The 25945-nt window shown below is 47.6% G+C and overlaps 1 protein-coding gene across 1 annotated transcript in view; it reads right to left on the reverse strand.

Moving 5' to 3' along the window:
• Window positions 1-25945, reverse strand: part of SPTY2D1 (SPT2 chromatin protein domain containing 1) — a 239443-nt gene that overhangs the window by 110000 nt on the left and 103498 nt on the right. Inside the window, exon 4 of the mRNA XM_085648050.1 lies at window positions 74-236. Within this exon, the coding sequence (XP_085504176.1) occupies window positions 74-236 (163 nt within the window). The remainder of the gene's footprint in view (window positions 1-73; window positions 237-25945) is intronic.

Raw genomic sequence — 25945 nt, forward strand, 5'->3', positions numbered from 1 at the left:
AGGAACAGACGTATTCTGGGAAAAGGGTCAAACAAAATAGCTTTTCAAATCAATGTATTGATTTAAAACTTACTTTTTTCGATCATACCCAAATATCTCTCTGATGTGCTTAGATATTTCATCCTGATCTTCTCCCTCGTCATCAATAAAGTCATCCATTTCTGAATCATATTCATCCTCATCGTCATCCTCTAACTTCCGTTTGTATGACATAGTTATAGGAGGCTTTGGAGGACCTGCAGATATCACACCAGCCGAACAAAGAATGTTGTTAAAATGTCAGTCACATATAGAAGCCACTCCACCTTTGTAAAAAAAACAGTAAAGGCACATCACAAGTTTGTAAGCCTGAAATAATGTGTTTTTGGTTTGGTTTCATTGCAGAAAAGGTGATCGTTTTGAATAATTTTGCTTCATTAGAAGAAAATACATGGAAAGATAATGCAAAATGTGCTGACATTGCAATATAAGCCCTCCATCGACCTCACCACTATGCAGTGATTATTACCAAGCGCCCTTTACCCTTTATTTGTGGCCTTGCAAAATATGCAAGGTTCAAACAAACTGTATTGTCATGTACACTAGCAGACTGAATTTAAAAGAGACAAACCTTCTTAAAACAAAATATAGGCAACATTTAGGACAAACTCATATATTTAGATCAAGTCAGCCACTGTCACTGTTATGGCCGGTCTAAATTTGACACACAATCTGTTCACCATACAAATTCAGCCGAGCAAGAACGACACTTCTTTGGACAACCATGTAGGAAACCTGGACCTCAGTCCTAGCCAGATGCGAAAATTGAACCAGACACCACCCACTCGCCCTCAAACTTTGGAATCATAAAAATCAGAAAATGTTACTTATTTTACATGTGTGGGACTGTAAAGGAAACTATGTCTAAGAGAATCCCCGCAGTAGTTTACAGCTCAAGAGATGGGATCTTGTGCAAAACGGATAAAATCAGTTCTATGGAGATGTCAAGAAAAACATTTCCCTCAGTTTTGTTTTGAGTCCTCTAGAAGACAGATGTGATCCATTTTGTCTGATTCAGACAAATGTAACTAATCTGCAATCTGTTTGTTTGTCAGAAGTCAAACAAACCATCAGTGCCTGCTCGAGATCCTTCAACTGCTTAGCTTTAGAAGTAATAATAATTTTTTTAATATAATTTCACATTGCATTGCTGCCAGTTCTAAGCACTGCAACTAACAGGTGTTACTATAACGCACATTAATGATAATCAATAACCAACCTCAGCAGAATGGAATGAACAAGCTTTATATTTCCTTTTTCTTATTTGTAAATGTGTGATATGCGAATACTCTACGCATTTTTCACAATCTGGTTTTGTCAAACAAAATAATTTATTTGTGACTGTAGTGTCAAAATAATTGTCAAAGTTATTTTTTAAAGTAAACACAAACAGTACAGAAAGATGCGCTGCTTTTTTTTTATAACACTTTATTGATGACTGTAGCAAATTTGAAATGTATCAGTCAGTCAACAGTGACAGTCTTTTACTTTTATATGAATAACATTACAGATATGACTTATAGTGGCAATGGGCGGCATTTCGTAAACGATGAAATCGAAGACAATGATCTCCAATGGCGTCGTTAACATCAAAGTAAGTGATCTGACAATATAAAATCGACAATAAGAGACAACTACATTCCATGCAGCAAGCGAACAAAGATGCGCTGCTTTAGTCATGCTGTTAAAGTAGAATTTCTATGACTAACACTTATACAAGTACATCAGAATGATGAGGTGATGCGTGTTTGCACCAAAGCAAGAATAAATATTTGTTTTTAATTCTCTGGAGCCAATTATTCCGTCAAATGCTTATTTATCCACTTGTATAAGGAATATGCTACTTACCAGTATGCATCTGTTCTTGGCATGTAGAGCTGCAGAGTTGTACACTTAGCATAGATCGCCATCTGGTGTTGGGCCCGGATGTTTGCAGTTTGTTTTTCTTCTTGGACAGTCTTTGGAAGTCACGAGTTTGGTGACTCCTCCTTCGGTCCGTACTGCGCATGGGCTTCGGCTCCATCCTCAGATTGTTTTTCGCCAACAGGGAAATGATGGAGCTTGGTAATCACAGTGAGAAACCCATGTGTGTAGTATCTAAATAAGATGTACTGGAACGGATACAGGTAGCCGGGGAGGCGGGTGGGCGTGTACAACTCTGCAGCTCTACATGCCAAGAACAGATGCATACTGGTAAGTAGCATATTCCGTTCGAGGCATATGAGCTGCAGATTGTACACTTAGCATAGATTATATAGCAGTACCCAACCCTAGCGGCGACCACCGGTATCCGTTGCAGTGGTTTGAAATAGTGTCTTTAGTACAGCCTGGCCCACTCTAGCTTGCTGCTTGGAATGCACATCTACACAGTAATGTTTTGTGAAGGTGTGCGGTGTAGACCATGTGGCTGCTTTGCAGATGTCATCTAAGGGTATATTCCCTAGAAAGGCCATAGAAGCCCCTAACTTTCTTGTAGAATGGGCTTTAGGCGGAACAGATAATGTTCTTTTAGCCTTTTGGTAGCAAATCTGTATGCATTTTACAATCCACCTAGCTATCCCTGATTTAGAAATGGGGTTGCCTTTATGTGGTGGAGAGAAGGAGACGAACAATTGTTTAGTCTTCCTGAAGGGTTGCGTTCTTTGTATGTAGTATAGCAAGGCCCTTTTTACATCGAGTGTGTGTAAGGCTCTTTCTGCAACAGATTGAGGTTGCGAGAAGAAGACAGGTAATTCCACCGATTGATTGAGATGAAAGGGGGAAATGACCTTGGGCAGGAACTTCGGGTTTGTGCGAAGTATGACCTTGCTGTGATGTATTTGTATGAAGGGTTCTTGTATAGTGAACGCTTGTATTTCACCAACCCTTCTAAGGGAAGTGATAGCTACGAGAAAAGCTGTTTTCCAGGTGAGAAACTGTAGCTCGCATTTATGCATTGGTTCGAAGGGCGGACCCATTAGTCGTGTAAGAACTAAATTTAGGTTCCATACAGGGGAAGGTGGTGCCCTGGGAGGAATTACTCGTTTAAGGCCTTCCATGAAGGCTTTAATAGCGGGCACTCTGAAGAGAGATAAATGCTGTCTGTTTTGTAGATAAGCAGCGATCGCTGCTAGGTGTAGGCGTATGGATGAATATGCCAGGTTACACCTGTGAAGATGGAGCAGATAGCATATGATGTGCTGTATGGATGCATCTAAAGGGTTGATTGTATTGTTACGGCAGTAAATAACAAATCTTTTCCACTTTGCGGCATAACATGCTCTAGTGGTAGGACGTCTGGCTTCCATGATGATGTTCATGCAATCAGGGGGAAGGTTAAGGTATCCGAATTCTAGGATTTCAGGAGCCAGATCGCCAGGTTGAGCTGAGCTGGGTCCGGGTGCCTGATTTCTCCATGGTTCTGGGTTAGGAGGCATGGGGATAGGTGCAGTTTTTGATGTGGTACCACTGATAGTTGTAGTAGCGTGGTGTACCACGGCTGCCTGGCCCACGTCGGAGCTACCAGAATGAGTGTGAGGGAGTGCTGTTGTAGCTTCCTGACCACTAATGGAATTAGTGGGAGAGGTGGAAAGGCGTATGCAAATCTGCCTGACCAGTTCATCCATATCGCATTGCCCTTGGACAATGGGTGTGGGTATCTGGCGGCGAAGCTTGGGCATTTTTTGTTTTCGTGGGTGGCGAAGAGGTCTATCTGAGGATGCCCCCACTGTTGGAAGAATGGTTGAAGAACTTGCGGATGCAGTTCCCATTCGTGTAGTTGTTGCGTTTGTCTGCTGAGCAGATCTGCCATGGTGTTTTGTACGCCTGGAACGTGCTGTGCCAGGAGAAAGATGTTTTGGGGAATTGCCCATCTCCATATGCTCTGGGCTAAGCGGGAGAGCTGGGGAGAGTGTCCCCCCCCCCCTGTTTTTGGATATAATACATTGCAGTCATGTTGTCTGTGCGAATGAGGACTGCTTTGCCCGAAATCTGTTTTTGGAAAGATTTTAGGGCTAGGAAGATCGCCAAGAGCTCCAGATGGTTGATGTGGAGCAATTTTTGCTGTGGTGTCCATAGACCTTGCATTGTGAGGTGTAGGAGGTGCGCTCCCCAGCCGGAGAGCGATGCGTCCGCTGTTAGAATCACCTGAGGAACCGGGTCCAGGAACGGCCGCCCCTTGGAAAGGTTTGTGGTGTTCCACCACTGCAGAGAGTGATGTGTGCGGCCGTCCACCAACACCAGATCCGTCAGCTGACCCTGGGCCTGGTTCCACTGTTGTGCTAGGCACTCTTGAAGTGGACGCATGTGTAGTCTTGCATGGGGCACTATAAAGATGCAAGACGCCATCATTCCTATGAGCTTCATGAACACTCTTGCTGGAAGAGAGTGTTGGGGAAGGAATGTTTTGCGTAAGGCTTGAATGCTTGTGATTCTGGCTGTGTTTGGATAGGCAATACCTTTGGAGGTGTCTATAGTGGCCACGAGGTATTGCTTTGTGTGAGATGGTATGAGGTGGGACTTTTGGTAGTTCACCGTGAAGCCTAGCTGGTGGAGCAGTTGGATGGTGCTGTTTGTATGCTGCACGCATTGATGGTAAGACGCGGCTTTTATCAGCCAGTCGTCTAAGTAAGGGAAGACGTGAATGTGTTGACGTCTGAGGTGTGCTGCTACTACCGCTAGGCATTTGGTAAACACCCGTGGTGCGGTGGTGACCCCGAAGGGGAGAACCGTGAATTGGTAATGTTGCCCGTCCACCACGAACCTGAGGTATTTCCTGTGAGAGGGGTGTATTGGAATGTGAAAGTATGCGTCTTTCAGATCCAATGTTGTGAGAAAGTCTCCCTGACAGAGGAGCGGGAGGACTTGTTGTAGGGTGACCATATGGAAATGGTCTGAATGTATGTAGGCATTTAGAGGCCGGAGGTCCAGAATGGGCCTGAGGGTCCCGTCTTTCTTTGGTATTAGGAAATATAGGGAGTAAACCCCTAGATTTTGCTGATTGATGGGGACCTGCTCTATAGCGTGTTTTTGGAGGAGGGAGAGTACCTCCTGTTTGAGCAGTGTGGAATGTTCTTGAGACATTGGGCGGTGCCTTGGTGGGATATTGGGTGGGGTAGATGTTAGCTCGAGACAGTACCCTGACCGAATGATTTGGGTCACCCATTTGTCCGATGTTATGGACTCCCATGCGTGGATAAAGTTTTGTAGTCTGCCCCCGACCGGAGTGGAATGGTCTGGGGGGAGCGGAGGGAAGTCATTGTGTGGGAGGGGTGGCAGAACGGGTGTTGTTAGTTTTGCCCCTGCCCTTATTGTTGTTGCCTCTGTAACCACCCCTTTGGTTGCCCTTTGAAAAGGTATTTTGAGGAGGGGATTTGTAGGAGGTAGAGGTGTTATCGGTGGAGAAGCCTCTGCCTGTGCCACGAAAGGAGGAGCGTCGAAAGGAACGTTTAGACGCTTGTGTTTGGAGTGCCCCCATAGACTTTGCTGTGTCTGTGTCCTTTTTCATCTTTTCCAACGCTTCGTCTACCTTGGGCCCAAAGAGCGTTTGTTGGTCAAAGGGGTGATTGAGTATGGGCGCCTGGACTTCAGGCTTAAACCCTGAGATCCTGAGCCAGGCATGGCGACGAAGCAGGACACTGGTATTTATGGCTCTAGAAGCAGTGTCGGCTGCATCGAGGGCACACTTAGTGGAGGTGTTTGTAATGAGTTTACCCTCCTGTATTAGCTCATGAGCCCTACGCTTGTGTTTCTCGGGGAGGTGCTGCATAAGAGCCTCAAGTTCATCGTAGTGTGCTCTGTCATAGCGCGCAAGTAGCGCTTGTGTGTTTGCAATGCGCCACATGTTTGCAGCTTGAGAGGCGGTGCGCTTGCCAGACGCGTCTAGGAGTTTGGATTCCTTGTCTGGCGGTGGGGCTTCTCCTGAGGACTGGGAGTTAGCCCGCTTTCTAGCTGTAGAGACAACTAGGGAATCTAAGGGAGCAGGGCCCTTAATTTATGCAGGGTCTGTGGGTGCCGCCTTATACTTTTTCTTCTAGGGTTTAGTACCCTGGCCCTGACAGGGTCTTTGAACACCTCTGCGGCATGCTTGGTGACACCCTTAAGCATGGGTAAGAGAGAGGTGGATTTGTCCTGTATGTCAAATGTATCCAGTAAGAAGTAGTCTTCCACTGGTTCAGTGTGCATGTCCACCCCATGGTAGTGTGCTGCTCTCTGCACTAAATGATGGAACCCTAAGGAGTCCTCTGGAGGAGACGGCCTGGATGGGTATAGGTCGTCCTGAGGAATATCGGGTACATCAGGGTTATTGTAATCCTCCCACGGGTCTGGGGTCCCTGGTGGAGTGGGATCCATTGGGGCGTCCGCCGGATAATTGTCCCGGTCCCCGTCGTCCGGATCTGGGGACGGGGCCGGAGAGTAGTGAGGTAAAGGTGGCGGAGACCTGGGAGGGGGAGGGGGTGGAGGAGGTGGAGGAGGTAGGGGAGGTGGTAGTGGGGAGGGCACTCTGAGGGGAGAAGTAGCAGAGTCCTTCCGTTTGGGTGGTGGAGGAGGAGCCGGAGCATCAAGGCGTCTTTTCTTGATAATTAAAGTCAATAGTCCAGTCTTTGGACCTTTGGACAGAGTCTTTTGTAGAGGGTCTGGTGTAAACAGAGCCAGTGGCGTCGAATCGTCCGTCGGCACCGGTGATTTCGGAACCGAGGACTTCGATGGTTTGTGTGCGCCATGCTTTTTTGGGGCCTCCTGTTTTTTCGGCGTCGAAGGAGTTTTCGGCGCCGGAGCGTCGGTGCCGACAGATTTATGTTCGTGTTTGGTCGGCACCGAGAGTCCAGGCTTCGGCACCGGTGGCTTCGGAGTCGAGCTGGATATTGCTTTCTTCGGTGCCGGATGCTGTTTTTCGGCACCGGGCGTCGGCTGGCTCGATCCCGAGCTGCCGTGAGACTTTGGATGCTTCGACACCGAGCCCGAAGGTGGGGTGATCGAAGCTTTGGTCTTGGTTTTGCCCAGGCCGGCAGGCGAGGGAGTAACCTGAGTCTCTTTGGTTTTGGGCGCAGGGGTGGGAGGGGGCACAGTACTCACGGCCCGCTGCGCCGGTGTGATGTCCTCCACGTCGGAGTCGTCGGCCTCGGAAGCGCTGACGACGTCTTCTTCCTGCTCGGTGTGTGTTTGCCCCGAAGCTTCGGCGCCGTCTCCGAAGATGTCCGGTGGGGCTGCAGACGATGAGTGCGCCATGGTGCGTCGAGCTTTTCGATCCCGGATGGTTTTCTTCGATCGAAAAGACTTACAGGCGGGGCAGTCTCTGGCCTCGTGTTCTGGAGAGAGGCAAAGATTACACACCTGATGGAGGTCGGTGTGGGGAAATTTAGACCCACATTTTGGGCACTTTTTGAACGGAGTCCTTTCCATCGGCCGGGACCGGAGTCGAGGAGGGCCCGAAGGCCGGTGCCGATGTACGGGATGGAGAAAAGTGCCGCTTCGAGAGATGAAGATAATGATGAAGAAACTCGAAGAAACGAGGATTTTCCGTCGAGGCTGGAACCGTAGAAGTTCGAAGCCGGAGCACGAAGTATCACATCCGAGCCCAATGGCGGAAAAAAACAATCTGAGGATGGAGCCGAAGCCCATGCGCAGTACGGACCGAAGGAGGAGTCACCAAACTCGTGACTTCCAAAGACTGTCCAAGAAGAAAAACAAACTGCAAACATCCGGGCCCAACACCAGATGGCGATCTATGCTAAGTGTACAATCTGCAGCTCATATGCCTCGAACATTAAAGTTTTCTACTCTTAGAGGCAGTGTACCACTCGTCAGCATCAGTGTTCTTCATCTATAAAAACTCTTGGACATGAGCGAATCAACAATTGCAGTATGCTTCAGGGTCCCTCTAGAACAACTGGGTTCATTTCCGTAGTAAGAGAGTAAAGTGGCAAAAAATAGACATGACCCCTTCTTTGCTTCCCGCATTGTCTGGCAAAAGATCAATGTTGGAAATTTGGCATATTCAATAATTGCCAATTTAGATCATTTTTGCATCTTGCCCAGTGAAGGTTTATACCTTCTGTCTAAGGTTCTTTTTTGGAGCTCCAGCTCCTTCAGCGAAGCAAGCCTGAAGTTATATCCAACAGTCCTCTTAAAATCAGCTACCTTTGACACAAGGTCCCGGTGAAGGTAAACAGCCATTAGTACACGGATGTTAGTCCGCGTACCATTACTTCGAAAGCGTTACAACGCATGCGATGTTACAACGTGTCGCCTTTACTACGCAAGTTGTAACATCGCATGCGTTGTAACGCTTGCGAAGCAAAGGCTATCAACATCTTTGTGTGTAAACTGATGCACTTCTGTTTCCACACAACGACATGCCCAACTGACGCAGGAAGCTCGGAGAAGAGGAACCACGGCTGAAGGAGAAGAGAGGAACCGAGGAGGGAGAGGTAAGAGGGGCTGTGTAGTATTTAAGGGTTAAGGGTAGGGGGGAGGGTCGTGCAGGGGGTAGTCTTTTTGGTTTTAGGGTAGTGTAGTTGTATTTTTGTAGAGTAGTGTATTTTGGTTTAGGGTAGTTTCGGGGGGGTTGTGCAGGGTAGTGTTTGGGAGTACGGACAGGACTGGGGGTAGGGGCAGGGTTGTGCCGGGGGTTGGGTTTTAGGGTTTAGGGTAGTGTTGTGGTGTTTGTGTGGTGTAGGGTAGTGGTTTAGGGTAGTGTCGGGGGGGGGGTCGTGAAGTGTAGTGTTAGAGTGTAGGGTCCAAGCAGGGGGAAGGTCACGTAGGGGGTAGTGATGTGGTGTTAGTGTAGTGTAGGGTAGTGTTTTAGGGTTTAGGGTAGTGTTGTGGTGTTTGTGTAGTGTAGGGACCGGCTTGGGGGTAGGGACAGGGTCGTGCTGGGGGTAGTGTTTTAGGGTAGTGTTGTGGTGTTTGTGTAGTGTAGGGTAGAGTAGGGTTTTAGGGTAGAGTCCGGGGGGCCGTGAAGTGTAGTGTCAGAGTTGAGAGTCCAGGAGGGGGAAGGTCGTGTAGGGGGTAGTGTATTAGTGTTTAGGGTAGTGTAGTGGTGTTTAAGTACTAGTGTAGTGTATTTGTTCAGCACGCAACTCGTTATAACGACTTGCTTTAGGGGGTGCATTGGTGGAACGGTGTTGGATTTAAAGTACAACACCTTCCCTACTGTTGCGCAAACTGGAGTTGGAATAGTAAATTAACCTATTCCAAAATCCAGTGCCATCCTAAGGCAAGGCGTTATAACGACTTGCATGCTGACCACCATAGCAGAAATCTTCTGTATTGGAAGCGGCTGGGGCCCCAACCGGCAGCATGTCTACATAAAGGAGTGGTCCCCTCCTCCTCAACCACACAAAAGCTGGTCGTTGGCCACATCCTGCTCCCACTGACTGGGTGTCAAGCTGGCTATACTGCATTCTTGGATCAAAGGCTTTCTATTCCCTAGGTCTCTCTTTATACTTAACTATGAATGGGTAGGTTTCATCCTGGTCCAATAGTGGTGTTCCTGAACCCTCCCCATCTGTGCTTCCAAAGTAAAGTCACACACCTCGTCATTCTTCCAAAGGCCTAAGCCATTGTGTCTGCCCTGGGGGTAGTTTTCAATCTCATTAAGAAAACACATGGACAAGGGCCAGCCACTGGCAGTCTAAAGCTGATTCAGGAAGAAATACTCCATTTATTTAAAAAAAACATTTACTATGCATTCATCACAAGTGTACTTTCACCATTGAATGTGAGGTTGAACACATTTTAAAAAACTGTGGTTGAATCACTTTTCTAGCCAATACCAAACCAAAGTTGGCAAAAAAAGTATTTTATTTGTACTTTTTTTTGTGGGATCAGCTATAGCCTTTTACAGGGAAAATAGCTTTTGCAGGCTAGTCACTATAAAAAATATGGCAAACCGTACACTAAGAAAGTGGTATAAGAGCAACGATTTGGACCAAGATATTGAGAGGACGTAGACGTGCTGGGGACCCAAGGAACCACCCAAGGGGAATGACTAGGAACCCCACGGAGTGCATGTGCAGTGTGGGAACACGTCCGCTTGCGCTATACAAGTCTACGTGTAAGTCGCGGTTGGAGTTTAAGATTAAGAACCGTTCCCAGTGGACCCTGAAGAAACCCGTGGAAGACCTAAGGTTGGAGAGCCACCCCACCCGTGGATTCCCCAATACCCATGTTACCTAAACCAGGAAAGCAGAGTGCATAGGTGTGAAGTGGTCTCAAAAACCGCCCTCAAACCCAATGGAGGACTTCAGGAAAGTGCCGCTGCTGAAGAAGGAGAAAGTGTCCGGTGGAATCCGGAGGTGGATTCTAGTTGAGAGGTACCTGCAAGCACAGGGGACAGAGTCTATGTCACTCAGGAGTGACCAGGAGACTTAGAAGACGAATGCCCTCTGATGTCGGTGTTGCAGGATAGATGACGATGACCTTGACTCTGCAGCTGTGAGGACCAGGCGACGTGGAGGAAGACCAGAAGTTGTGCACGAGCTGTCCCACAAAGGATGTCGAGTGCTGAGGTGTTGATGTCCAGCGGGAGCACCAACAAAAAGGCAACCCACGAAGAAGGTGAAGAAGGTGGGAAGTCGGGACCAGCAAAGTCCAGGGGAATCACCACCAGCAGGGGAGTCAGGGCAGGCCCTGAGCAATCAGGGGAGCCCAAAAGAAACAAAGATGACCCTCAACAGGACCCACAGGCTGGAGGCACTGGAGTCGCAAGAGGATGTCGAGCAGCTCATCAAAAGATGCAGGCCACGGTGCACACGATGCGATGTGGACGAAGACTTTGGTCACTGGAGGTGCTTGAGGTTGGAGCTACTTAGAGCCCGAATATCTTGGTGGAAGGAAGCCAACAAGTTGCAAGTTGATGTGGTGCACAGGGGTTCCGTTATTGCAGCCCCCACGAGGGATACTGGCTTCAAACTTGGTAAGAGGGCCGGACAGGCCTTGAGAGCTGTGGAAAACCACCACGTTTGTTGCAGAACCTTTAAGAGTTCGGAGGAGCTCAGGATCAGCAGACCGGTTGACTTAGTTGCGGTGCCTGCAGATGCAGGGAAGTGACTTTCACTTCAAGGGAGATTCCTTCAGGTGTCTTTGATGCCCACAGGCCTTGGAAGGTTCCTGTATGGTGCACAGGCACAGAGGATGCAGCACACTGGAAGGGAGTCGACGTCGAGCCCAAACGAAGTCCAGCGAAGTCCAGAGTGCCCAGACGGTAGAAGAAGGAGTGGTGTCTGGTCTGAATCTTGTCCCACGATGAATCTAGGGACTCACCCACAGGTAAGCCCTAAAGTACCCTAAGGAAAGGGTAGGGACGATTCAGGGGACCATCCCAGGGAAGGGTCTGAACAGGGGAGAGGTTACTCCCATGTCCTTTGTCCAGTTTTGCGCCAGAGTGGAAGCCAATGGCTCCCAGGGCTAGTATGAGCTGGACTATGCACGGGGACACCAAATGTGCCTCTCATGCAGACTTCGTGGTGCTGGCAAGCGCACCCACCTGGTCCCAATACAGTAAATCCTGTCTGGGAGGTGGTCACACCTCCCTGTGACAGGATGCCTATTGTTCTACCTTCCTCTACTCGAGCTTGGCTAAGCAGCAGGAGGGCAGAAACATGTCTCTGGTCGGCAGCAACCATTTTGTGCTGTCAGGGTCTAGAAGGCTGGCACTGGGAACACAGAGCCTAACTTAGGGCTCTTCCTGTGCTTGGAATCATACCTTCCACACCGCTTACGGTGTGGGAGTAGGATTCCAACATGTTTGATACCAAACATGATAGGATTCGTTGCAGCCAGTTTCGCGATGGCCATCGCGTAATTATGCGGTACCCCTCTATATGGTAAATGGCTGCTTCACAGACAACCCGGGAGAATGGACTCCGTAGGCTGCAGGGGTGTCCTGCTCATGCAGGGGCAAACTCTCACTTAGAATCACGCACCCTGACTTCAGGATTGCAAAAGGCCTACAAGAGGGGTGACTTATAGGATTTGAGTGCAGTGACCCTAGATATAGGAAACCTATATCTTTAGTAAGTGGTGCTAGCACCAGCTTACACAGGCTACAATGGCAGGCCTGTAGTTCCATTTTGAATGGGTGCATAACAAATGCTTCAGCCCATGGGAGACCTCTTGGGTACCTATGCCCTGGGTACCTTAGGACCATATATTAGGGACTTATAAGGGTACCCCAGTATCCAATCTGGGATGTGCCCAAGTACTAAACACAACAATTTAAGGGAGAAAGCAAAGAGACTGGGGTCCTGATTAGCAGGATCCCAGTCAGACTAGACAATAACAGCTTAGCATCAGGAAAAAAGTAACGATGCAGAAAGATCCTACCTTCCTACCTGGTGGGCTACAAGGCTTACTTAGGGATCGACTTATTTAATGTTTAAAAGTAGAGTTCTTTCCCATCAAAAACGGTTAGACATGTTTACCTGAAGGTTTAAATAATTTGATTTCAGATTTAGAGCAATCAGCTGCATTTTCTAATGATGAATTGTAAGCTGGTACAAGTAATTTTGGAGACACGGTCTGATACCAGCATTATGGTCACCATTTTTTACATAAAGGGAGTATCACACGTGCCGTTTATAAATACACACAATAGGAACACTGCCCAACACCGCCGAAAGGTAGCTACGTCTTTTGCACATTAGTTTGCTTATTTTTCATGTTTTGAAACATCAGATCCAGCCTCGTATTACTATAGGCTTGCACCTACCCCAGCAAAAAAAAATATGCTAACACACACCAAGCTGACATACTCGGCATCCATTATTTCCAAACTGTCTATACAGGTTTTGACTTTTGGAAAGACATAATAGACACAAAGTCTATCTGGGGGACAAAAGATAGGCAGGTTCAGGGGACGGAGGCCTTATTTAGAGCATGCCTCATACCACACCAAATTATTTTCCTGAACAAGACAGTGCAACAACCTTTATGCCCAGGTATAGCAAAAAAAACGAAGGATTTGAACACACCTCATATTCCCGCATTGTCATGTTTCGAGAATTGGCAGCACTTTACAAACATAGTGGGGATACACTAGACACCATGATACGCAATGGTTCTTTCAATTCATCGGACCCCAATTGGAAGGGTTAGTTAGTGTAGGCTGTGGACACAAACAGGTGTCAGTCTAGATTCCTGGCCTAACACTGGAGGGTTTAGGATCATTAGGCCTGATCAACAATATGTACAGAAAAAACACTTGCGGTGGTGACGTCATATAGTGTTGGGAATTTATGCCTAGATTGGCTAAAAACCTCAACACTCTTCCAGGTGAAACACTTGTTCTTTCTTTCGGATGACATAGATCTCAGGGATTTTTTCCAAGGGCCCCAGAGCCCATGTCAAAAGTATTTTTTGTATGAAATATACAACGAGCTGTGGAAGATTTCTCTGCAGGAAGCTGCTGACAGATTACGCAAGATTGATAGGGTTAATCTAGAAAAGCATTTGGCTGTGGTTGACAATGGTATGACCACTTTATCAACCAAAATGTATTCACTGGGCAACATAGTGTCTTTCGCAATTGAGATAATACAGCAAGACAGGTCTATATTACAACATAGACAGTTGCAATTACCGTCAATAGTATTACTGAGCTGGACGTTACAGACATTACGTTCTGGCCCGTGCCATGGCATTACATCAACAGTACAAATCTGTTTGCAGCATACGACCTAACAGAAAGACAGAGGACAATGGCGCGTAGAGATGCGAAATACACCATGTTGCACATTGAAAAATTAGACCAATTACCTTTCCCCGTGTCTGAAATACTATCCACCAACTGGATAATCCATGGTTACATGACCCTACCGGTCACGACCTTTCAATTCCAATACTGTCTCCAATATCAACAGGTAGGCAGATATAAAGGGGAAGGATAAGTGCATGAGCATTGGGAGTTATCATCCAGATTTAGATGCAGGAATGAGGACATTGGCGTTTTTCTCAGTGGCTCCAACTTTGAAGATGCAGTAAGCAGTTCCTTGGTTTGCAAGGGCATTTCTCTCCATGGAGCATGCAATGCTTCAATTGCGAACTTGTCTTGTTATCTGAAGGGTTCCCCAGCTGCTGTGATTCATCCTGTGTTCAGGCTGCTCTTGAATGGGAGCTATTTGATGCTGAATGATCAAGGTTGCTGTGGAATGGAACAGGGCATCGCTTATCTAGTAACAGTTAATTCCATAGTTGTTTGTTTGCCACTGGATTCAAGCAAGCCTGGCTGAAGACGGCTGAAATGCCAGAAACCGGTCCTAGGAAGCTTGTTTCCGGTCCAGGGAAGACATGGCTTGGCAGTTCGGGCTGGACTGTTCCCATGAGGCACAGGGTCAGACTGATTTGCATATGGCCATGCCTGAACTGGGGTGGCAAAGTGGGCTAAAGAACGGTGATGGATTAAACCCAGATCAGTTGACTGGGGGTGAGTGATTGCAATGTTCAACACTCCGTCCATCATTTCCTTTGGTTTTTGTGATATTCAGAGTATACCAACTTTCATACACTCCGTGTTAGGGTGCGTTTATGGAGGGCTCCTGCTTGTCCTGCTACTTGTGGCGGGAATACTGATTTTATTCTATCTGCTCTGTGATGGACATCCCAATTTAACTCTGAATGGAGACAGCACTGTTAGTGCAATGTTGCAGTGAGTGCATGATACACTGCTTCGGCACACCTCGGCTTAAAGAGCTAAATAAGCACTGGTTCTATTAGTTCAGGCCAGTCTGCCTTGACTGCATACAACCTGTCTTCCACTGCCTACTTCGCATTCACAAATGAGTCCTGGATATACGTCTCGGATCAGAATTGGTTGCATCACCAGACATTGAAGTACTGATGGACCCCTTAAAGGCCCATGCGTATTGCTGTCCCCAGCGTATTCCACTGATGATAAACGCATTCTCTGAGCCACCCTGTGATGCTTCAGCTCCTAGTGATGTGAACAACGGCTCTGTGGACCACTTGTGGGACATGACTCCTCCCTCAGCTACCGCTGTGGAAACTGGATGGAATCGCCTTTGCTCCATAAACATGCTACGACGTGCGCCTCTGGGAACGTCAGCAGATGTAGGCTACAACAATGGCACGTCTACCACTCGGAACACAAACAATTGGCATCTTTAAGTGTGGGAACAATTTGGTCTCTTTTTAAACAAAATGTACCAAAACCGTTTTTTTCTTTTTCTAGGCACTATGGAATTCTGAGTGCTTAGGATCTCAAATAATAGAAGGACTTCTAAAACGTTTTACATAGTTTATGGTTTAAATAATTTTATTCACATTTTGACTGATAACAGCGGCCACCTACATCTACAGCCGAATGGAGCAGGTAACTGTTTCAAACAACAATAAAGAGGTAAAGAGAGAAAGGAAACAAAACCAAAAAGAGAAGAAGGAGGGAAGGGAAGAGAGGAAAGCCCAACAACCAAAGCGAGAGTCTCCGTACCTGGTGCGGATTGTTTACAGGTGTGTCTTGTAGCTCTAGGGGAATTAATTACTCCTCCATACGAACTGCCTGCGTGAGGCATAGCTCCCGTAGATATACTGGGCACGTCAATTCAACACATTAGTTTGAAAGGAATCTATTAGTAGAACCCCATGTTTCATCAAAGCACGGGAGCATGCATTTGGCTCCTGCGGTCAGCTTTTCCATACACACAAGGTCCCACATTTTGTATAACCAATCAAAGTGGGTCAGGACTACAGTTGTGGCCCATCTAGATAAAAGAGTCTGTTTAGCTGCGCCCAAGGCCAGAGCAATAGCTCTTCAACAACAGGATCGTAGGGGGAAGGTCAGGGCATTGGGGAGGCCCAATTAGATGTAGCTTAGGAATCTGGGCAGCTCGTTTCATAAATAGTATCTATATCCGACAAGTCTGCAGACCAAAATTGTTGGATCTTTGGGCAGTCTCACAGTAAGTGTGTCAAGGTGCCCTTCTGCCCGCACTGTCTCCAGCACTGTGTCCCCTCCCACCCTCCATGTTACAATCCTCACTGGAGTATAGTAACAGTAGTGGGAAATTTTGAGAAACATTTCTTTGCGCACTGTTCTACACGAAGACGTCCATGCTCTGTGTATTATGTCCTACCACTCCCTGGCCGAAAATTCCCGTTCACACTCATTCTACCACCTACGCTGGTGATTTAATATGTTGTTGAGGTGCAGTAAGGAAGGAATATGTATCCGAGAGCAGCTTTTTATCCGAATGGCAGGTAATAAACCATTTTCAAATGCTGTTAAAGGGCGACTGGCATGTGGGCATATGTGGGGCTGTGTGACCCAGGGTCTTAGCGCGATGTATTGCCATTGGGTGTCTGTGTTGGCATGCAACTTCTCAAAGTCCATCACTCCCTCATCATCAAAAAGGTCCCCTATCCTTTTACAATAAGCTTCTTGCCACCTAAATATAACCGTCTCCGGTTACCGCTGGGGGGAATTCAGGGTGCCCTAGAAAGGGACTCAGAGGGGATGTTGGAGTGGAGAGAAGTCTTTTCCCTTGCACCTTGTCCCACGCTCCCATCGATGCCCTAGTTACTGGTGAAATGCACATTCCCAAAAGGTCGGAATTTTCTTTGGGAGCCACGGCACCTTCCACACATGAATCCCAGTCACTGAGCGGTCTAAAAAGCACCAGTGCTTTTCTGACACCGTTCTATACCATTCGATCATGTATCGGAGTTGGGCCGCCTGGTAATATCTTTCTGGCCGGGGAATAAGTCCTCCTTCTTTCTGTTTCAGGTATGCCTGGTTTCAGGCCATGCGCGCTTTCTTCCCACCCCATATGAAGTCGCTTATAAGGTACTGTAATTTAGATATCACCATGGTGGAGGGTTGTAGAGAGAGTGTTCGCATGACATATTAAATCCGGGGAAGAAGTGTAATTCCAACAGCCGCTAGTCTACCCAGCCAGGATAATGTGAGTGTGTTCCAAGTCAGTAGTTGAGATCTGGTCACAGTGAGTAAATCAGTGTAATTTTCTTTTGCTGTGCATACAGGTGTAGGGAGGATCCATATGCCCAGATATGTCAGCCTCTCAGGAGCCCCTTCAAAAAGGAACATGCTCGCCAACCGTGATCGTTCAGCTCTGGGATTTATCAGGCTAAGTGTTTGTGTTTTCTGTAGGTTAACTTTAAACCCCGAAACTTGGCCGAAAGCTGTAATTTCCTGGATGAAGGGGGTAGGGAAGTAAATGGTTGCGTCAAAATCAGTAGCACGTTATAAGTGTTTAGCGAAGTTTTGTGTTCCCTATCACCCATGCGAAGTCCCGCAATGCCAGAGCGTTGGCGGATACGCTCTGCAAAGGGCTCCATATACAGCACAAATAATAAAGGGGACAGGGGGCAACCCTGTCTTGTTCCTCGTGAAATTCCAAAGGGGCGGGATGATATTCCATTTACCCTGACCCTAGCCTCTTGAAGAGTATAGTTGCAACGGACCGAACACCGGAACCTTTTCCCAAGCCCAAATCTAGTGAGTACCGCTTGCAGATATGGCCAGTGTACCCTATCAAAGGCTTTTTCTGCGTCCACAGACAGGACCATAGTCTGTGTCTGCGATATCCTAGACAAATCACAGCGTGCACAGAGTCTCTTGGTTGCATCACTACAGTTCCTTTCCAGGATGAACCCTGATTGACCTGGGTCTATAAGGCCTTGCATATACGGAGCCGATGCACCAGCAGTATCCTAGTTAAAAAATTCAGGTCAATGTTTAGCAGCGAGATGGGCCTATACGATGCACATCTCTTTGGGTTCTTGCCTGGCTTTGGGAGGACTATAATGGAAGCCAATTGCATAGTAGGAGTAAGGCTACCCATCTCACTAAACAAGTTGTAAAGGGGAGCAAGAAGGGGAGTAAGATCCAACGCAAATGTTTTATATAATTCAGGGGTGAAGCCATTGTCACCAGGGGCATTGCCTGAGGGTAGGTTCCGGATGGCCAGAGATATTTTGTCCAGGGTATTGTCGACATTCATCTTGGACGACTCTAGCGTTGGGACCCGAGCCAAGGTGGCTCCGGCCACATAATTTACAGCCGCCACTATATCCAGCGTCTCCGCTGTGTAGAGGGTGGAGTAAAAATGCTCAAATTCACCAGCTATGAGGTTGTCTGTCCGCAACCCATTCCCCTTCGAATTCTCAATCTCCACTACTCAGCACTGTTCCGCCTGGGAGAGCAGTTTATGTGCCAATAGTCTGCCCGCCTTATGTCAGTTTTGTGCACACCAAGGCATATTCGGCTCGGTCGATGTCTAGCGCCTTTAATTGTTTCCGCGCCAGAGTAAGTGGACGTCTCGCTCGGGCCGCACCGGTACACTGACGGACTTCTTCTAATTCTTTAACCGTGCCCTCTACTGCCTCTCGTTTAGCCTTTCTTTCTTTGTTTAAGGTAGCAGAAAAAGCCAAAAACTGCCCCCGGCAGACTGCTTTGAGCGTGTCCCGTAATAGTGTGATTGTTGTCGAGCAGTCATCGTTTATTTCCAGGAAATCCTGAATGGATTTCCGAATCTGCTCTACTTTATGTTCGTGCGTGAGTAGGCTATTATTTAATCGCCACTGCCTCTGGGTGAAAGACATCCCGGACAGCTTCAACGAGAGTGTAGTGGTCTGCCAATGCTGCGGCTCCGATTGCCACCGCTACCAAAGCTTGGGATAGGCGTAGAGAAGTTAGGAAGAGATCTAGGTGCGCATAGGTCTGCTTCACAGTGGGGAAAAGGTATATTTTCTTGCCGCTGGGTTACGCTGGTGCCACACATCAGACCTCCGCGAGTCAATTCATCATAGCGTCCGAAAGCGCCCCTGATCTACCTGTCTTCGAGGCTGATCAAACCATCTGGGAGTCATGCACTATGTTATAATCCCCACCTATTATTAAATCCTCATCTGGGGAAGCCAGAATCTTTCCCTGGGCCTTCCTAATGAAAGTCTTTTGTGAATCATTTGGGACATATATGGAGGCCAAAGTGTAGGTGCGGCACACAGCTTCTTCCCGCAGGGACAACAATCTGCCTGAGATTTCAGCTTGTACAGAAAGGACCCTCCGCGAGAAGTGTGTTGCAAATAGGATGGCCACTCACACCCGCTTCTCCAATGTGGATGAGAAATGTTGTCTGTCGAACCATTGTGATCTGAGGCGTCGCCAGTCTGAGCGTACTAAGTGTGTTTCTTGTAAAAGGCATACATCACATTTCGAGTCTGAGGAAAGTGAGTAGGGCTATCCTTTTTGCGGGTGCGTTAAGGCCTCTGACAATGAGGGTCAGCATCTTAAGAGAATCTTCTTGCACAACCGTGTTGTGTGTAAATGTGCTGCATGTGGGGCAGTAAGCGGAACCAGGTTACTAAAACCGTGTAGGCAGCCAGAGGGGCAGAATATAGAGAGGGGAGCAGGGCTGTCGGGCAAGAGAGAGAGGACCCACTCATCAGGGTTCGGTGCGCAGCAAAAACTCTAGAGGGTTTAATGGAGGGAGAAGAGGAGGCCTCCCACCTGTTCTCACGAGGGCTTGGTATACCAGTCTTTAGTGGCCTTGCTCTTCCACCAGGGTGCCACATAACGCTGAAACGGCATGCGTCTAGGAGGCGCTCCACCACTTTATCCGATCTACTCGCTAGGGGGCCAGCTTTGCACACTTGTATCTCATTCCAAGTGGGTGTGTCTACTGTTTTCCCATAGGTAAGACAGAGAGAGAATGAAAAATCACAGAAGAAGAAATAGTAAGAAACAAAACAAACAAACTGAGTTCCCTTAATAAGAAAAATATATCACCAATTAAGGTGGGTCCATGAACCTGGTGTCTAGCCTTCTCCATGTTTTGAGCTCGACGTGGAGAATAATGGGGGGGAGAAGAGGGGGGGGGGGTCTCTCCGCCGGGTGAGGTTGGCACATCTGGAAGACTCTAGCCTCTCGTCCATCTCAGCTATATGGGGTCTCGTCCTCTACAACATACCACTCTATGACACTCCACTTAACAACACTCTGCGCCACGAAAATCCATGCCACTTTATGCCCCTCCACAGTAGGAGTTGCCACTCCAGTCTACAACAGGTTACCCCACTCAACGCCACTCCACAACACTCACTCCACGACAGGCCAATCAGCTCCACGACAGGCCACCCTGCTCCACGACAGGCCACCCCGCTCCACGACAGGCCACCCCGCTCCACAAGCTGCCACTGTATGAAACACCACTTCATGACGCCCCAATCCATTTTACAATAGGCCACTCCACTCTATGCTCCTCCTTCACTCTGTGACACTAAGACTCGCTAGCCACACTCCAATAAGTATAACTGACACCTTCCCCATGCACTGCTTAAACCCTTTCATATTGCATCACTTATAGCATGTTAAGTGATAGCATTCATAACAAATTCAAGACATCTCAAATTGCATCATACATGTGAACGCTGTGCATGGCAAAGGGGCGAGTTATAGTTAATTTAGTATGGCTAGCGAGATGACAACACTGTATAAGGAGGTGTGCGAATTATAGTAACTTTTGGGCGGGGCTCACAATATAAATAATTTATTATATTCTTTCTACGATTTGTGTAGTTTAACCTGGTTTTCTATAGAAATAATTACGTTTTCCTAACTATAACTTATCCTCAACTTCTGTTCCACACACACACACACTTTTTTTCTTAAACTACTGGCAATCACCAGTAGGTAGTTTTAGTTAGGTCCTAGTTTCCATAGGAAAAGCATTTTTTATTTTGTCAATAACATTGGCGTCGTTAGATGAACCGTCACAAACTTTTCAGAACTAGTACGCACCTTAGTTCAGTTGCTGTGTTGAAACTTCCAGGGTGATTGGAATAATGTAAGGTAATTATTACTTAGTGTTATGAAAACTCTAGAAATTCACTTAAAAAAACCCAAAGGGTATAGGGATGTAATAGCTAGGTTCAAATTTTACATGTATAAAACCATAGAGATTCAACAGTTATAGCTATTCCTACGTCAAGAAACTTTAACTTATGCCCTAAGATAACTATAACTTGCACCCTCGTCATGCACTGCTACTCAGTAATACCATCTTGTACGATATATTATTCATAATATAATTGAAACATTTGCAATAAAATTGGTGATGAGAAAATTGCGCGTGGCAGGGGCACGAGTTATAGTTACCGGCAGGATGGGGAGACGGAGAGGGAGTGTGAGTGTGTACACATATATATATTTAATAGACAAACACCAGACTAAATCCATGCTACCCTACGGATGCAGTGTGCGACTTTAGTTAAGCACCCGCCTAATTATTTAAATTAGTTCATTTAGTCCAAAAGGATATGTCAGAACTCTACCAGCTGCACATAAAAGATATTTATTGGTATGTTAAATTGTCTAGTGGTCCATGTGTTAAAGCTCTAGCAAAGTAGGTCTTTTTCAAGACAAGAATACAAAGAAAATTGTGAGCATCTATTAGCTAAAATAGTGTACATCATCAATATCAACAGAGGAAGGCGTTTCATAGACAAATTATCATAAAATAATTTCAAACAAAAAAAATATTTTTATCCAAATTATACACATAGCAAAATATCAATGTCCTATGGTTACCAGAATCAAACCGTTTACAAACTGCCTATGTGCAATAACATTCTGTTTATTACAAGCTTCACCAAGTACAATGTATAAACTCATCACACTTTAAATATACACTCAGTCATCTTGATCGCAGTAGCCAATAATACAACCATTCTTGATGCAAATTTTTGTACCACAATTCATATCAATGTGTCAGTCCTTACTTGAACATGCAGCAACCTATAATATTCTCATCTTTATGACATTCCTATGATCTTATGTCTCACTTTCAAGATTAAGGTCACTCGTTCCCAAGTCGACTGCCAGCATTGCTACATGTAAAAGTCATCTGAGCTACATAGAATTCCTATCACAGTAACAAAGGATTTCAATTTAATGTGCATATTCAGGTATACTGTGTACATAGTTTTCGTGGGCCTGGCTTTGCATTTCTGAATAATGTGAAATCACAATACAACCCAAAAATGCAAGCAAAGTGTTACAGGTTATTCAAGTCAGTATAAAAAAATACAATACTAATTTTCAGAAAAATATAGCCCGTATTGGTAGGGGGTATCAGCCTCGTTAGCATTTGAGGATAGCACACTCTCCTCCAAGTACATTTAAAGTTGAGCTAGTCCCCCATAATAGGTTCATCTCTTTCTTGGAGAGTTTGAATCTCTCACATTTTTGTTTTAAGGATACCTTGCTTTTGCCGTCACTCATTCTGTTAATTTCAGCTTGTGTTGCTTCACTGCTATGGTCAAAAACTAATGCAGCACCCGCTTTCCTCTTCTCATTCACACAAGTGGCCATCCCTTTAGTTTTTCAAGTGAAAAACTCCTAAATAAATTCTTCTACTGAATAACTTCTGATCTGGCCGGCTGGTGCTTACAACAGTCTCTAGCACGTTCCACCAAGAGGAGTACCACAATCAGGAGAAGGTTTCTGTCCTGCAAAGACTTTTGCAGAGGATAACCTAGTTATGTTTTGTTTTAGGAGGTAGTGAGTTTGATTGGTTGATAGAACGACACTATTGACTCATAAGCAGAAAAATATCAAGAATGAGGAGACTTGGGCATCTAGGTGATGTATTGCCATGTACACGACAGGCTTATAAAATAAGCAAGATAGTGGGAAACAATTGTGCAATACTACAAACTTATTCATGCACTGGCACTAGAATAGGCCAACATCCTTTAATAACATATAGTAAAAATAAGTGAAGATTATTCAGTCAGTTATTTGGAGAAATAAACCCATACGTGTTTGGATAGCAAGGCTAGCTACTATGTATACAATGTATGGTGTTCTATGTCAGATTTATTAGCTTGCTTTGCATTATAGGTTTTTTCTAGTCAATGTGGTTTCTGTCACGTTATTTTTCTGTGTAATGATACACAGGAGACGTTTTAACCTTTTATATCCCAGTCTTGGTTAGACGAAGATAACAGAGAAAACGTGGCCCAGAATGGTCCTTCGACATGGGTACTGCCAAGCACTCCAGTCATAAGCTCAGGTATCCTCTTCCTGCCTCTATCCCAGCGAGCCGAAAGATGCTTATCTGACCGTCTTGTCCTGAAACTTTCCCTACATCCCACATTCTTGCAGTTGGAAGCAACAGGTGTTCCAGTTTCAAACCCTCTCTTTGGCCTGCCATCGGCACCTTGTTGCTTCACCTAGGTAGTGAGACCTGTAATGAAGTTCCTCAGCATGAGCAGCAATAGTTTACCGCAAGGATATATTCACAGATCAGTATCCCTTCCAACTCTAACACCAATTGACAATGGCAATATCTCTACTTCAGGATTTAGAATTCATGGTCAACATGGACAAACCAGAACTTGTGCCAACACAGAAGGTGACCTCTCTGGAGTTCATCATGGACACTGTGGTGACCACTCTAAAGCTCCCCAAAAAGATCTTAAACATCAGGAAAGAACTCAATAAGAACCTAGTGAGAACATGAATTTCTCTCAAATTCTAACCTATTAGCTCGGTTGGTGGAAGGGGCGCTAGGTGGCGCCGCGCAAGATGGCCGCACGTATGTGAGGCTCCTGCCGCCCGGCGCATCGATCCGTTATTTATCCTGCCCACGGGAGCTGCAGAGGGCTGTCAGCGACTGTGCACATGCCCTGGCACTGCGTGCATCGCTGGTAAAAATATCGGATGGTAAGAGGGTTCCTGCCGCCGCGGAGGAGCTGCTGACGCTGAGCGGCTGCATCAGAGGGCTCGCGGATCGAGGGAGATCCGGTGGGCGGACCTACGTGAGTCCGCGGCTGAACACGAGGCGGCTAGGCCTCCGGCTCGGGAGGCGAGAAGCGGGCGGATCCAGGTCGACGCGGACTGGCGATTACCCCGGGTGAGGTTCTGGGCTCTGGCAGGTGCTGCCTGACTGCGAGAGAGCTACGACGAACGGCGGAGGAGGCCGGGACTGCGCTCTCCCTCGTCGGCTTGATTTTTGAACTTCCCAGCCTGCAGAGCGCAGCGGAGGTGGCTGGGATGGCGGGACGCGGCCCCCCGCCTGGTTACTGAAGGCAGAGAGGAGCGGATGGGAGGTAGTGGAGCGGCGCTACATAGGCCTCCCTCGTTGCCCAGCACACTTTGAGGCTGAGGCTGCCCCCCGGGGGAGCTGAGTGGATCGTGGGGGCTTGCATCGGCGCCAGATCGGTCCTGAACCTATTCAGCGGGCTGGGTCCCCAAGCACTGGGACGAAGTACGGATAGGGTGGAGGGGACCCCAGGAGGCGTCCCCTTGAGCCCCTTTGGCCGCGAAAGGAGCAGAGACAGGCACAAGTGAGGGCCTCCCGGCGAAGAGAGCTCACGGGTGCGGTCGAGTGGCGAGGCCAGCATGTGGCCTGGACAGCCCAGCAGAGTGGGGGCGGGCGGCAGCATCCACTGTCGCCGAATACCGGGAGATTGCTTTCACAGGACGCTGCAGAGCTCCCGCGACTGGAGCCAGAGATGGGGGAAGGCTGACGCCAAACAATCCCGCCTCACGTTTGAGGCGAAGAAGACAGGCCGCACCCCACCAGAAGAGCGTGCAGTATCGGGCGAGCCGGGCCCTGCTGTTGACCCCACTGTGAGGGCGGGGGAGCTGGCGTCGCTTCTCCAGGAGGTCAGGCAAGGTTTTGCGACAATGGCAGATAAAATGGACAGCATGTCCACGCGCATGGATGCCGTTGTGCATAAACTGGACAATCACAAAGACCGTCTCCGGAAGGCAGAACGCCGCATCTCGGATACTGAGGACACCTTCACTCGGGTCTCCACGCAGGTAGCGCAAATGGACAAACTTCTGAAACTTATTGCAGCCAAGAACGAGGATCTGGAAGCGAGGAGTCGACACAATAACATCCGCGTTCTTGGTGTGCCGGAGACCACCAACACTGGCAGAATGGAGGAATATGTGGAGAAATTGTTGACCTCAGCCATCGGAATGGAACATCTATCCACCCAGTTCATTGTGGAGCGAGCCCATCGGTCCCTGGGGCCCCACCCGCCACCGGGGAGCGCGCCTCGCCCCATAATCGCTAGGCTCCTCAATTACAGAGACCGCAATGCTGTACTTCGTGTGGCTAGAAGCAAACAGCAACTCAACTATGAGGGAGTAACCTTTTCCATCTACCCGGACTTTACAGCCGCAGTCCAGGAGGACAAGTGTAGATTCATGGCGGTAAAAAATAAGCTGCGACAGGCACAGATAGACTACGCTTTGCTATACCCAGCACTCCTCAGGATCACCCATCAGGGCAAGCAAAGGTTTTTTACTAATCCGCAGCAGGTGGAAGACTTCCTAAAACATCTCAAACGCGCTGGTGGCGGCCCTGGCTCGCCATCCACTTTGCGACGATCCACCTCACCAGACTGATGTACACCACCACCGGCTAGGACCTGGCCAAGAGACAGTAAGACGAGGAGATAGACAGGGGCGGTGGATTGCTGGTAGACTCTGCAGTGTTTGTTTTGGCTGACTTGACGCTGCGTTGGGATTTGCATGAGGCACAGCGGTGGGCATGGCATTCAGGGCTGCGCCGGGCACCTCCCCTAATCCCATACAGGGCTCGGCTATCTCATCACTTTCGGGCTCTGGGGGAGGGGTGGTCCCGGATCGCCACCTAGGGTTTCCCCCCCAGCGGGCAACCCACTTTGGCTTCTCTTAGCATGTTCAGAAATGCATTTACGAAGTTGTTGTTTTCTGGTAGGGGGGGGGGGGGGGGGGGGGAGGGAATCGGGATTCAGTGGGAGGGGGGAGGTCTTCACAGGGGTGTTTTACAGGATGGGAGGCACACGACACAGCACTACATCTTGATGGACAGGAACACAATTGACGTTGAGAGCACGTTCATAGCACAGACAGCTATCTGAGGGAGGACTATTCAGGCCCATGCCCAGT

The sequence above is a fragment of the Triturus cristatus genome, chromosome 3_2 (genome assembly GCF_964204655.1).
Source record: "Triturus cristatus chromosome 3_2, aTriCri1.1, whole genome shotgun sequence".
In the NCBI taxonomy this organism is placed as follows: Eukaryota; Metazoa; Chordata; class Amphibia; order Caudata; family Salamandridae; genus Triturus; species Triturus cristatus.